Source organism: Choloepus didactylus, chromosome 2 (assembly GCF_015220235.1).
Source record: "Choloepus didactylus isolate mChoDid1 chromosome 2, mChoDid1.pri, whole genome shotgun sequence".
Taxonomy (NCBI): Eukaryota; Metazoa; Chordata; class Mammalia; order Pilosa; family Megalonychidae; genus Choloepus; species Choloepus didactylus.
This window is the reverse complement of record NC_051308.1, coordinates 55,435,094-55,449,937: the sequence shown is the minus strand read 5'-3', so window position 1 is coordinate 55,449,937 and position 14,844 is coordinate 55,435,094. Positions and strand designations below refer to the sequence as shown.

The following is a 14,844-nucleotide window of genomic DNA, read 5'->3' as shown; positions in this document are numbered from 1 at the left end:
TTATGATTGTTAAAAATTCCTGTAAAGTACACAATACATTAAGGTCAGCCATCATTCCTGTTAGTTTTTTACCAAGCTTAAGTGAAGCTGTGTGTCTTTGAAAGTTATACCAAGCGTAGATGAAGATGGTAGATGTACAGTATCATTTCATTTAGAAAATATGAATTCATTTTGTTTTGAAGCTAGGTATTAAACTACTGTATCTCTGAGAATGGGGCAGCAGTGCCCTTCCCTTGACATTCCTTTATTGTTTAATTCTTTAGAATCTTAATTTTTTTTTCAATCCTGAAAAGTAAACAGTAGACTTATTGAGAAAAAAAAATGAAACTCCTAACCAGAAAACTGGAATGGGTATAAAGTTTTTTGTTTTTTGTTTTTTTTTTTTAAAAAAAAGAGTTCTCAGTCACATAACAGAAAAGATTAAGCAGACACTCAGATTTATAGATGATAAAATCAAGGGCTTAAACAGACTTATTTAAGTCTACTTAAGATGTGTCCTCACATCTTAGGACACAAGTAGTCAATGGATTTTAAAGCTATTTAATCCAGGGAAAAAAAGACTAATAAGGAGGGATTTACCTGTTCTTAAATTGTAAGAAAGATCCTTAGAAGGCAGGATTCATTTTTGAATTCCCATTCATTTTTGTAACATCCTGAATGCTTAGCCCTGCGGCTCCTGCAAAGCAGTTATACAAATTTCTACTCAGTTAAAGAACTTGAAGAGAGACTGTGGGATCTCTTCTTAGAGGATCTTTATGATTAGCATCAACATTTTGCTTGAATTTGCTTATTTATACTCATCTAGAGGCAGATACTTGGAATACCTGACCACCCCTACCCCTTTCAACTCTGTATTTTTCTACATAGAAAGAAGATATAACATCCTTTCAACACAGTAGGTCATATATGCTGTAGTACAAAGCAAAGTGGCTGGTGAGTTTCAGAAGTGATTAGTGTTTACAAACAAACACCTACACCTGTTCTTTAATAAAACATCCAATTTTATTTACAAAGCATTAAAGCTTCAGCAAAATGTACCCAAGGCTAAGTCTCATCTTATACAAAACTACTGAACATTAAAAACCAGAACAGGGGAAACAGAAGGGAAGAAGAGAATATATATATATTGTACAAATTGAGAAATTCAAACTGAAATAAAAGGGTGGAAGTTTTTAGGAGCTGAAAAAAAAAAAAAAATCCCAAAGCATAAATAATTATTAGGAGCTGCTGCCAAAGACAATCTGACAGGGATTTAGCTGATTTTCTCAGAAGCCAGTTTAGGAAGTGGACATAGCATAAACATCCAAACATACAGATAGAGGAAACCAAGCTACTTCACACATGGAAATAATGCAGAAAGCCTTTTATCATACTATTGCAGTGCACAGTGCAGAGAAAACTGGAATGGGTATAAAGTTTGTAAAACAAAAATATGTCTAATGAGTCATCAACTAATCTCTACTACTGCTCTAACTAACATGAAATTCACAGAATGGGCATTTGAAGAAAAAGTAGTGGCATCTAAAAATACATTTTCCAACTGCCTCAGAGAGAATGCTTTCATAACTACTATTCATTCTAAAAGATGGAATGGGAGAAAGAAGTAATACTGATGTATTCTACTTTGATTTCTATCCTAAATTCCAAAAGGCAATCAACTTGTTCACCTACGTCTAGGAGCTTCTACCAGCTGATGTGTATTTCACAATATAACCAAGCATAGGGTTTAAACTCTCCTTTTAAAATACTGAGAAAATGACAACCCAGGTTAAGTACATTTGGTCAGCTAAAAGCATTGCTCCGGGAGGCTAGTGAACCGTGTCCACACCTGGTTTCTTTATTCTGGATTTTCAGAGAATTTCAAATATCTAATGTACACATTCATCCAATATGCTATTTTTTATATAAAGAACAACAAAAGTTAAAAAAAAAAAAAAAAAAAAAAAAAAAGCTAAGCAACCTTTCACAGAAAGGAAGTGACTGAAAACATGTAGTAAGAAAAACAAGCATAGATACAGAAAGGGAAAATGCAATGACTGATGGGAGGGACAGATATCCACAAACAATGATAAAAAAAATTTACCTTGATCTTTGATTTGAACTGCGTTGTTGCTACTTTGATTTTGGATGGCTTTACTTTAGTCCTTGCATAGATTCCCCACCCCAATAAAAAAGAAGCTTGCTTAGAGACAGCTTGGTTTGTTCCCATCTCTGGAAGCCAGTACAGGTAAAGCAATATAAACTATTGATGATTCTTTGCTGGAGACAGATGAAACTATCTTCAAAAACCATGATTAATGACAGTGAACCAATACTGGAGGGAAATGTGAAATGAAAGGAAAACAAGAAAAAACCCTGAATCTTTTACAACCCAGCTTCTTGAGCAAAATATGATATAGTAGGAAGGGCCTTTTTATCTTCCCTCCCTTTCTGAAAATTTGTAGTCTTTCAAGTACTTTCTTTTACTGCCCATCCTTTGCAGACAATATGGAAATACAGGAGGTATCTGGTGAGAGGGTACATTTAAAAATGGAAGAAAGAGAATATACAACAGAAGTTTCACCAGGATATGGTAACAAAATTGCAGATGAGTACAAGTCACTCAAGGATATGTACTGAGGATGAAAGGCAAACAGGAGATAGGATATGACAGGTCTAAACGATGCTGGGTTAGACGAGCAAAACATAGGTATCTTTTCTCCAGCAACATAACTAAACATTAATGTTTCAATGAGCCAAAACTCCTATTTGAGGTCTTCACAAATCCTCATTCCTGAGAACTTATTTGGACTTACACTTGAAAGGAAAAGGACATATATTCTTCTTCCATAATTCACTTCTTCATTCAAACATAAAATTCACTCCTTCCACCTCCTGGGTGGGAAGCAGAGGCCTTTGTTTTAAATTAAAGTCAATCTCAAATGACTGACCACAGTGTCCAGAGGCCACATGATGGCAAAGTGGGGAAGAATGAAGAACTTCAGGGTCTTCATAACAGTTCTGAGATCGCTCCCCCTGCTAAAGAGATCAGACACAAAAAGATTTCTTTTAGCATCAACTCAGACCAGTTACTTATAAGAACAAAAATCCTGATGGAAGCTGGGTGATGAATTATAAGCAAACATGGGCTAAGAATTTCCCCCCTTTTAGAAAAGTTATAAAACCAATTCCCACTCCCAATTACCCTTTATTGAAACTTTAAAAAATCCAAAAGCCAAACCCCCACTGCAATACTTTCCTCAGTACTTCTCCCAAAAGAAAAAAACAAAAACAAAAACAATGATATGAGTTCTACACATTCCCCAAGGTGTTAACAAATAATGTTAGTCCAAAAGGTGCAGTACGTAAAGGAAAGGAAATTCTAGGGTACTATATCTTTTAACCTTTTATAAAATAGACTTAGTCACTAAATGATTAACAGTGAGCTACAGTCCTTTTTTTTCCAAGCCTTATTCCTTAAGTGACATTTTTTTATCACCTTAGAGTCCCAAATATGGTGAAATGTTAATGAAAGCTACTGTTCACATTTCCATGCACCAACTGCTGATCAATAAATAAAATCCTGAACAGTAAAATCAAATGAACACTTCCCTGATTATTCCATGGAAGCTGTTCAACCTCTGAGGGGACATCCTTAAATGGGCTGCTGTGAAATATTAACTATGAAGTGTAAAAAAGAGGACAAGGTGAAGAAAATCTTCCCAAACGTCATTTGGAATGGGGAGAATATGTCATTTGAAGATTTTTTTTTAAAAAAGTTAAAAAATAATTGCCCAATCTACAAAAGAAAAGTACCCATTTATAAAACTTCACTTACAACAGTTTTTAAAGTAAAGTTCAAGCACAGGTGAAAACTGGCAATAAAAACATATTCACATTTGCCTGAGAAAAGACTGAAATTACAATGAGATTCAAACTCTATTGAATGCCATACTGTTAAAAACCAAATTTAAACTTTTTGTAGTTCGGTAAGATAACAAGTTTACTTAGCACCTGTTTTTTTCCAGATCTCTCCCAAAGTAAAACATAATCTTTAACCTTAAGAGTTGATATTTTTAAAAATCTAGAATCTACTACTCCACAGGACTCAATGCCATGCCTTCACCACTTTAATGCTACTTTTGCTGACGCTCCCACAGGGACCCTAAACAATTTTAACAGTTTTAAAGTGAACACAACATTGACATTATAAGTTTAAACCAAGATGGGAGAGAGTGGCTTGATCACAAATCACTGGCATTAATAACAGGCACTCAGTGACTAATGAGCTACTTTATACTGATCGTCTATTGCAGGTCAGTTTATATCGTCCACATTCTTGGGAACAGACATAAAAGGCTTGTTGAGGCATCAGCAGCAAACCAAAACCAGAGCAATCAATACTAAGAGGAAGATAAGATATGCAGAAATAGTAACAAAGGAGACCTCCCAGCAATCTAAAAATCTGAAGCCGCAGCTGCTTTAAGGACTTCTATTTAGCCGTAATATAAAGGAAATCTTCAGCAATAAGATTAAGAAAAATTCAGGTCATGATGAATGCTTATTTCTACTATCCCCCAACAGTAGCCCTGGGTGTTCTAAGACAACCCTGGATCATGACGTAAGCATTACCTTAGTAGGCTACTAAGATCACATGGAGTGAGAAAAAATATTCAACTAATCATCTATTTTGGAGGTAATTCATAAATTAGTCCTAGCAACTATTCAATGAAAAGGGGAAAAAAAATTGAAAACTCAATAGACCAAGCACTAAAAAAGTCCAGATTCAGCACGTTTAGTACCCTGAGGCTGAGTGGGCAGTGAGCAGTGAGATCCATACAGTGCCTGCCCACCCAGATAAAAGCACCTCTGCTTGCTCTGGCCTGTGTCCAGCAGAGATCCCCGATAGCCGCAGGCACAAACAAGCCCTGTCAGGCTCACCATCCCAGACAGTCTTTAGACCATATTTGTGACAGACCACACCTTTGTCACACCTGCTCTTGGGCAATCCTTGATAAATCACAGGGTGACAAGGAAACTGGTGATTCTGCTTACAGCTCAAGTCTCTAGTCTTCTGAGGACTGCCCATTGGAGAGTATGTGATGAGATAAATGAGGGGAATTTGATAGACAGTGCTGGCCTTTCCAGAAGGTCTTGATCTCAGGATTACCCTCACCTGCTTTACTGATGGGTCCTTACTCACCACAGCAACTGTGTCTTCATGGACATGAACACTCGCACTATCCAACACTGATGAGCTGTCCGACAGGGGAGAATTTTCTGTAGTCCCAGATTCCAGATTATTTCTATAGTGGTATATCTGCCTTCCAATTTTCTCTTGAAATGCATAACCTCCTACTGCAACAGCAACAGACTATGGCAGCTTCGGGGGAGGGGGGTTGCTAATCAAGGCTTACTGAATAATTTCTTCAATATCTGATCAATTGCAGATATTAACAAACATTTGTCATTCATCTGACTTGAGTAGTAACATAGTCTACACCTATAAACCTGCTTTCAAACAACCTGGCAGTAATGTACGAGTCCACAAAACCTTGAATATACAAATATAACCTTCAATCTGATTGATTTTTTTAAATTTTTAATTCAATTTTATTGAGATATATGTGAATCAATCATCCAAAGTGTACAATCAGTTGTTCACAGTACCATCATATAGTTGTGCATTCATTACCCCAGTCTATTTTTTGAACATTTCCCTTAAGTTTTTTTCTTTTATTTCCTTTTTTATCACATTTTTATAAATTGTGATTGTTCACAGACCATACAATTATGCAAAGATCCAAAGTGTACAATCAATTGCCCCCGGTACCATAATACAGCTGTGCATCCATCACCACATTTAATTTTTTTTTCAATTTTTAGAACATTTTCATTACTCCAGAAAAGAAATAAAGACAAAAAAAAAAAAGACTCCAATCTTCCCATACCCCTAACCACCCCTGCTCCATTGTTGACTCATAGTATTGGTATGATACATTTGTTACTGTTTATGAAAGAACACTGAAATACTACTAACTGTAGTATGTAGTTTGCAACAGGCATATATTTTTTTCCTATATGCCCCTCTATTATTATCTTCTAGTTGTAGTGTCATACATTTATTCTGGTTCATAAAAGAGATTTCTAATGTTTGTCATGGACATTGCCCACCACAAGGTTCACTGTTTTATACATTTCCATCTTTTAACCTCCAACTTTCCTTCTGGTGATATGATACATGACTCCGAGCTTCCCCTTTCCACCACATTCACACACCATTCAGCACTGTTAGTTATTCTCACAACATGCTACTATCACCTCTGTTCATTTCCAAACATTTAAGTTCAACCTAGTTGAACATTCTGCTCATAATAAGCAACTGCTCCCCATTCTTTAGCCTCTTCCTATATCCTGGTATCTTATGTTTCATATCTATGAGTTTACATATTATAATTAGTTCATATCAGTGAGACCCTGCAATATTTGTCCTTATGTGTCTGGCTTATTTCACTCAGTATATTGCCCTCAAGGTTTCTTCATCAACCCATTTTTTTTTAAGATGGTACTGTTCACACCCCATACATTCTATCCTAAGTAGACAATCGATGGTTCCCGGTATAGTCACATATTTATGTGTTTGCCACCTTCACCACTATTTATATAAGGACATCTCCATTTCTTCCACAAAGCAGGAAGAAGAGTCAGAGAAGGTAGAGAGGCAAAAGAAAAAGGAGAAAAAAAAAAACAAAAAAAAAAAACAAAAAAAAACACAACAGCTAGGAAGCAGCAAAAGGAAAGAAACTTAAACTGAAGTAGAATGAAGAGTCAAACATTACCAATGCCAAGAGTCCCATACTCCTCCCTTATGCCCCCTTCTTATATGCATTTAGCCTTGGTATATTGCCTTTGCTACATTAAAGGAAGCATAATACAATATTCTGTTAATTATAGTCTCTAGTTTACATTAATTGTATTTTCCCCCCAATACATCCCTATTTTTAACACCTTGCAAGGTTGACATTCATTTGTTCTCCCTCATGAAAAAACATGTTTGTGCACTTTACCACAATTGTTCAACACTCTAGGTTTCACTGAGTTATACAGTCCCAGTCTTGATTTTTCCTCTTTTCTTCTGGTGTCCCACATGCTCCTAACCTTCCTCTTTCAACCATATTCATAGTCATCTTTGTTCAGTGTACCTACATTGCTGTGCTACCATCACCCAAAATTGTGTTCCAAACCTCTCACTCCTGTCTTTTCCTTTCTGTCTGCAGTGCTTCCTTTAGTGTTTCCTGTAGAGCAGGTATCTCGTTCACAAACTCTGTCACTGTCTGTCAAGAGAATATTTTAAACTCTCCCTCATATTTGAAGGACAGTTTTGCCGGATATAGAATTCTTGGTTGGTGGTTTTTCTCTTTCAGTATCTTAAATATATCACACCACTTCCTTCTTGCCTCCACGGTTTCTGCTGAGAAATCTGCACATAGTCTTATTAAGCTTCCTTTGTATGTGATGGATCATTTTTCTCTTGCTGCTTTCAGGATTCTCTCTTTGTCTTTGACGTTTGATAATCTGATTATTAAGTGTCTTGGTGTAGGCCTATTCGGATCTATTCTGTTTGGAGTATGCTGAGCTTCTTGGATCTGTAATTTTATGTCTTTCATTAGAGATGGGAAATTTTCATTGATTATTTCCTTTATTATTGCATCTGCCCCTTTTCCCTTCTCTTCTACTTCTGGGACACCCATGACACATACATTCTTGCTTTTCATTTTGTCCTTAAGTTCCCAGAGACATTGCTCATATTTTCCCATTCTTTTCTCTACCTGTTCTTTTGTGTGTAGGCTTTCAGATGCCTTGTTCTCCAGTTCCTGAGTGTTTTCTTCTGCCTCTTGAGATCTGCTCTTCTATGTTTCCATTGTGTCTTTTGTCTCTTGTGTTGTGCCTTTCATTTCCATAGATTCTACCAGTTGTTTTTTTGAACTTTCGATTTCTGCCTTATGTATGCCCAGTGTTTTCTTTATAGCCTTTATCTCTTATGCTGTATCTTCCCTAAATTTTTTGAATTATTAGTTGCTTAAACTCCTGTATCTCAGTTGAAGTGTAAGTTTGTTCCTTTGATTGAGCCATAACTTCATTTTTCTTAGTGTAGGTTGTAGTTTTCTGATGTCTAGGCATCTGGTTTCATTGGTTACCCAATCAGGTTTTCCCAGACCAGAACAGGCTCAGGTACCAGAAGGAAGAAATATTCAGTAACTGGTTTCCCTGATGGTGTGTCTTAGAGGATTGACACACCCAGTGCTTTTCTGCCCAGCAGGTGGCATCTGTCAGCCTGTCACTCCAGACTAGTATAAGGAGGTGTGGCCCATAGCTATTTTCCCCCAGGCTCTGGGGTCTGGTTCTGAATGGAAGGCAGGTAGTAGAGCTTGGCACTGCCTTCTTCCTCTTAGGGAAGATATGCCCCATAGAGAGAGGTCATTTGCATATAAATAGATTCTTTGTTTCTCTGACTCTGCTATCTCTACCTTTGTCTGGGTCACAGTTTAAAATGGCTGAGGCTTTCTCTACTGTGGAGCTCTGTGAGCTGAAAACAGCAAGGCTTTCTCCACTGAGCCGCCCAGGTTGAGAGAGAGAGAAAGGGACAGGAAGCCCCCTTTCAGGGTCAGTCTACAGCCCCCAGAATCACCCATTGGCCAGAGATAGCACCTGATCATTTGGGCTCCCCGTCTGGAGACAGATACATCCCCTGGCTGTCCAAGGTCAGTCGTCACCAAAAGCCTCTGTCTGCTTGTTGGGGATTTGTAGTTTGTATTGAGCAGTTAACATTAAAACCTCAGTTGGAGCTGGGCTGAGGTATATTTGCTTGTTCAGAGAGTGCTGCTCTCTAGCACCATGAGGCTTTGCAGTTCAGGCTGCCTTGAGGGAGGGGCTGTCAGCTTGAGTCCGCAGTTTTTACTTACACATTTTATGCTGCGATTTTGGGCATTCCTCCCAATCTAGATTGTTGCATGGTGTGTGGACATTCACGGTCATCTTCCAGCAGTTATTCCAGATCTTTTACTAGTTGTTCCTGGTTGTTTAGAGTTGCTCTGGTGGGACTAACTAAGTTCCACTCCTCTCTATGCCACCATCTCCTCGGTGAGTCAACCTGATTGATTTTTGACGAAAACACTTCAGGCATTCTGGATCAGATTTCATTTCTTAGTATCTGACGGAAAATCTACAATAGCTGCATATTGCCTTTTACCAAATATCTCCAAGATGTAGAAGAATGTGCCGGTTTAAATGTATTGTGTCCCCCAAATGCCATTATCTTTGTGGTCTTGTGTGGGGCAGAAGTTTGGGTGATGGTTGGATTTGCTTGGAATGTGCCCCACCCAGCTGTGGGAGATGATTTTGATGAGATGTTCCCATGGAGGCATGGCCCTGCCCATTCAGGGTGGGCCTTGATCAGTGGAGCTATATAAATGAGCTGACTCAGAGAGAGGAAACTCACAGAGTGCAGCTGGGAGTGATGTTTTGAAGAGAAGCAAGCTTGCTAGAAAGGAATGTCCTGGGAGAAAGCCGTTTTGAGGCCGGAGCTTTGGAGCAGACGCCAGCTGCCTTCCTAGCTAGCAGAGGTTTTCCGGACGCCATTGGCCATCCTCCGGTGAAGGTACCCGATTGCTGAGGTGTTACCTTGGACGCTTTGTGGTCTTAAGACTGTAACTGTGTAGTGAAATAAACCCCTGTTTTACAAAAGCCTATCCATCTCTGGTGTTTTGCATTCTGCAGCATTAGCAAACTAGGACAAAGAACATGAGACCCAATGCCAAAGCTTGTTTCAGTGGCCTCAGGGGTCCATGTGCAAATCAGTGGCATGTGCCAGCTAGCCCGTGCTGGCTCAGGGCCCTCCAAGTTGATCACAATATTGAATGAAGCCCCACTCTCACCCAAAGAATCTCTCATGAAAGATACGGTAAGTTGCCCTGAAACTAATACTTCTGACAGAATTACATGTGATCCAGATTCATCTTTCTCCCCCAAATTCACCTACTTCACAAAGATCAAAACCACACTCCAGCCAGTCAATAAAACATTGAATGCAGCCCTTCTGAGGGAGCCTTGGAACCAAGCTACCAGACCCCGGTTCCTGTTTATCAGTGACCTTGCTCCTTCGCACACTCTTGGCATTTGATCTGGCCACTTCTGTTCTGGAGATTTCCATTCAGGAAAAGGTCAAGAAACCAAGGCCAAAGAAAGGAGAAAATGGGAAGGACATATAGATTATAAGGGGATGGACACAATGCATGCAATCAGGAGAAGTTGGGGAGATTTTTATAGTAATCTGTGCAATTGTTTTGCTCAATGTTGTCAGAAAATCAATTGCTAAACTGGCCCTGAAATGTGAAAATCTCCTCTAGTCCCTCTAAAGGGTAAAGTTGCTAAAATGGTAGCCTGTCTTCAAGGGTGATTAACTTAAGTGCCTAATGAAAATAAGGCAGGAAATAAAAATCCAGTTTGAAGCACCCTGCTGTTCTAAGATATAAGAAAGTTCTAGTCTTTAGTGAGAAGTCAGCCCCTCACTTAACCTTGTCAGCAAAGTGACTAGGAATAAACTTCTAATAGGCCCTTGATAATCCACTCTTGCTACAAGGGGCTTTGAAATGCTGACTTGCACAAATACTAAAATATACATCCTACATATAGTTTAAAATTTCCTCACAAACTTTCTTTTGTCACTAAGCAAATAGCACTAGGATATATGTATTCAATACGTTGAAATATCTAGGAGAAAAAAAGGCTCATTCCTATTTAGGGCTAAATAAACTTTCCAAACAGTTTGATTTTGACTCTCATTTAGATATTTCTGAAGCACAGCTGAGAAACACCACTGCTATTGTATTCTCAGCTGTAAAATCTAACAGTACTTCCCAGTGCCTTTGACAGGAACTGCCAGAGAGTTCTACTTACTGTTATGGCCACATCAACTATAATTAAAAGTTGAAATCATTGTATCAGAGAGAAAATATGGTTTTTAAAAAACTTTTAAACAGTTTATTTATCATAGTTTTACTAACAAAAAGCATACAATTGAGAGATTTTGAAGAAGCTGAGACACTGTGTCCTAGAGTGTTCTAATTGAATATATTTGACCACATTTAAATCACCCTGAAGCATTTTAGCTCTTTAGGCCAGGAAAATCTATCTGAACTCTAAACTGTGTTTCTTCTATTGTGGCATCAGCTTGTGCAAGAAGTGGATTATGCAAGGACTGTTTTTATTTACTTCTAGTTGACTATTGATCTGGAATCTTTGTTGGCAAAGCACACATGATTCTTCTGGGGCTATTTTGAAATATATAGACACAGCCATAAGTGGATTGAATGTGGAGGTGGTAACTGATTTTCAGTAGAACACTGCAACTATTGTTGATGGTAAAAGAATGTTGAAGCTCAGAGATACAGTGTTGAGCTATGAAAAACTGAAGTCTAAATCTAACAAACGATGTACAATACTCAAAATCATGAGTAACTGAGTTTGTTTCAATTTAAATAATTAAACACAAGGAATTCTGTTTCATCTTCTACTGTATATCATCACATTTGGTTCAACATATTCAAATCAAAATTAAAGCCACAAATACAAACAAAAAACAAGAAAAAAACTGAATACAACCACTGATATTTTATCAATCCTGTCTCTGAACCTGCTGACCTAGCCACTGAAAATCAAGTATTATATTAACTAAAGCAAGGCTTATATATAAAACCAAACAAAAACTTCCAAAGCCCAACAATGTTTGAAAATAAGTGGATTCTAATTTGATTAATATTTTAAAACAAGAGTCTATCTAGCCCAAGGTTCGCAAGTATTTGATAGGAAATTGAAATTGTTCTATACCCCCCCAATAAAAACTTCTCAATCATACAAAAGTTAGAAAACTCAACTATTAACTTTCAGAAAGCTCAGGTATTAAGATGCTATACAGATGCTATTGTTTCTGTCTTTTTGGTATTCTCCTGATTTCAGATTTTGAAAAAAATACCTCATATCTTTTTCCGTAACATGATGATACCACTAATAAATTCATTATTGCTTCTAGATTACTTGGAGAGAGGAAAACACTGTCTCTGGGATTTGAGCAATTTGAAGAGAGAGAGAAAAGGTGCAAGAGTTCAGCAGTCAGAGGCTGTATAAAGCACGCTTTTATTTCTGGTTGTCTGGCTCTTCCATTTGGGGTAATGACAACAACAAGAACAACAGAACAAAATAAAAAAAAACTAGAGCAAATATAGAGCAAGAAATGAATTAATCCAGGGGTTCTTACCCTTTTTGGGGTCATGGATTCTTATAGGAATCTGAGGAAAGCTATGGACATTCTCCCCAGAAAAATATTCACACAATATTTTGCATGTAATATCAGGGGACTGTGGTTCCCTTAAACCTATTCAAGGACCCAAGGTTAAGAAACACTGAATTAAGCCAAATCTGGTTTAGCCTGCCCTTGGCAGCAGCTGAAAACTCAAGAGAATATATGCTATTGGGAAAAGGAGAGGAGGAAGGAAAAAATACTGCAGTTAAAGGGAGTCAGGGCTGTACAAAGCAAGGCCACGAAGCAAGCCCGACAGCACTCCCAACGTGTCCTTACCTGTCAAGGGCTGGCTGAGTTCCGCCTGCACTTTACCCTTCGCTGATCCTTCCAGAGGTAAACCTCTGTCCCCTTTGTAGAGTTTCGGTTTAAATGGAGAATCTTTCTCTTTACCTTTTGATCCTTTAGGCCGGCCAGCTTGCTTCTTCTTGGATTTGCCATCCCCCTTCACACCCAGTAGTGGATGGACTTCTGTAAAAGGACAGGGAGGAATAGAAAGGAATCCACACAGCACTAGTCCCAACGTCCCAGCCACAGCACAGGCCATGCCACCTATCAGTGAGCAAGGAATGCTGCTCTTGCTCTAGATGCACTAATAAATACAGAAAATAAGTCTGCTTTGTTTGCTATTCATAAAACTATAAGAGTGGCCATTAAGAGAAAGAGTTGCTTGGCCAAAGGGCACCACTGGCCTATATGGTTCACAACAAGCCATATCCTCTCCAAGCAGAGATAGGAAGCAAAACTTGCAGGTTTGATGTAAAAAACAGCAGTGGTTTATAAACCACAAAACATGGCCTGGAATAGAGCTGCCACACAAGCAACAGCATCAGGGAAATGTGCAGATGCACAACTAACTGATTCTATAGCCATCTAACAGGAGAAAAAAAGATATGACAATAAAGACTTTCCCATGATCAGACTATAAAAGCAAAGGAAGAAAAGATTGTCCAGGTCTGACTACTATTTCACCACCTAATAAAACCACTCTATGGAAAAAAAGGAAAAGAAGAGAGGGGGGAGGAGGTTGGGGGAGGAAAATCGACTGATATAATGAACCAGGTGTCAGAAGACTGTCATCTTGGGCACATACTGAACTACAGGATTTCCCCATTTTAAAAGAGAAAGGAAGGCAGATGAAAAAAGACTCAAGGGAGAACTCCTTAAAGGTAAAATCGACCAAACAGGAAATTATCAGATTGTGCTGGAGAGTACAAAGTGGTGTCTGTCAGAAAACAGAGAGATGATATGGCTCTTACCGTCATTTGGTACTCCTTGAAGTTCTATATTGGTTGTTTTGGGTTTCTTCTTAGGCGGCTGGGACCCATCTGCTGATGACTGCCTCTTCTTCTCTGAACTAGCCCCTTCATCCATCAAGGAGGTCTGGACTGCATCTGGTGGGGGGCCATAAGGATTTTCTTCTGGGTCTTCTACCTCAGGGGCAATGGGTAAATATAACAGAGCCTTTGAATCTTCTAGCTCTTCGTCACTATTTGGAACAGGTCAGACAAGGGATTGGAAAAAAGAGGAGATAGTTGCTTAAACCATGAACCCTTCCTTTAGGGCAGAATCACCTATATTAACCATAAGCAACAGGCATGGATCTAGAATTTTAAGGAAGTCAAGATGAATACAAGGAAATCTGACAACATGATCAATATAATTAGTAGTAAAAAATAAAATAAATGGCAAAAATGAATTATTTCCATTTCTTAAAATTCTCTATTGGGGGAGAAGGGAAGGGAAACTAGGATAGGAGAATAAAGATTAAATTATTTCTTGTACACCAAGTACACTAAAAAAATTATCTCATTTACCTAATAGGCAGATGGTGTGAAGGGATAACCAGGGGGAATTTAGCAGTAGAGTACTTGAGGCTGAAGAGGCGTTCCCTAGATGCCCAGCCCCAAGGTGGGCTCACCTGCTACAAAAGGCAGCAATAGGATCCACGCTGGTGACGTCCACTTCTTCATCCTCTGCAGCATCAGCCCCTGCAGGACAGAAATACAGAGGAGGTCTGAGAAAAAGTGAAGAACCATTTTTTTTCCTGCAGCTTAATGATTTTCATAAACTGAAATCTGGAGAAACAAGGGAGGAAAACCAAATAGTTCATTTTACAAATATTTGCTGAATTTCTACCCTATGCCAGGTACTGGCAATGACCAGGAAAGTTGGCAATGTTTCTTCAGTAAAGCTCTGTAGTCTAACTGGGGACACAAACACAAACAGATGATTTAAATTCAATACAGTTAAGTGCTATAGGAAAGGTATGTGAAGTGTACTAAGGAGATGGGAAGGAGAAACAACTAATTCTAAATGCCAAAGTTTGGGAAGGCTTCATAGAACATAATCCAACAATACCAATACAATCCAGAACATTATGCAATCCCTGGTGGTCCTCCTAAAATGCACGAGTCATGAGAGTTATCTAATATCAAAAAAGTGAGAACCAGCACTTTCAAGCTGGAGCGAAATAATCATGACCCCAATTCCTTGACTCTTGGCACCAT

General features: G+C 38.5%; 1 protein-coding gene across 2 annotated transcripts in view; it reads right to left on the bottom strand.

The window, feature by feature from the left end:
- Window positions 1-1,949: 1,949 nt before the first annotated feature.
- RBBP5 (RB binding protein 5, histone lysine methyltransferase complex subunit) overlaps window positions 1,950-14,844 on the bottom strand; it is a 42,746-nt gene continuing 29,851 nt past the window's right edge. Inside the window, exons 11-14 of one of the 2 annotated variants that reach the window (XM_037824924.1) lie at window positions 14,256-14,325; window positions 13,594-13,823; window positions 12,614-12,805; window positions 1,950-3,018 (exon numbers count right to left, since the gene is read on the bottom strand). In XM_037824924.1, coding sequence (XP_037680852.1) covers window positions 2,990-3,018; window positions 12,614-12,805; window positions 13,594-13,823; window positions 14,256-14,325 — 521 coding nt within the window. In that variant the 3' untranslated portion in view covers window positions 1,950-2,989. The remainder of the gene's footprint in view (window positions 3,019-12,613; window positions 12,806-13,593; window positions 13,824-14,255; window positions 14,326-14,844) is intronic. The other variant, XM_037824926.1, reaches the window with a different exon arrangement.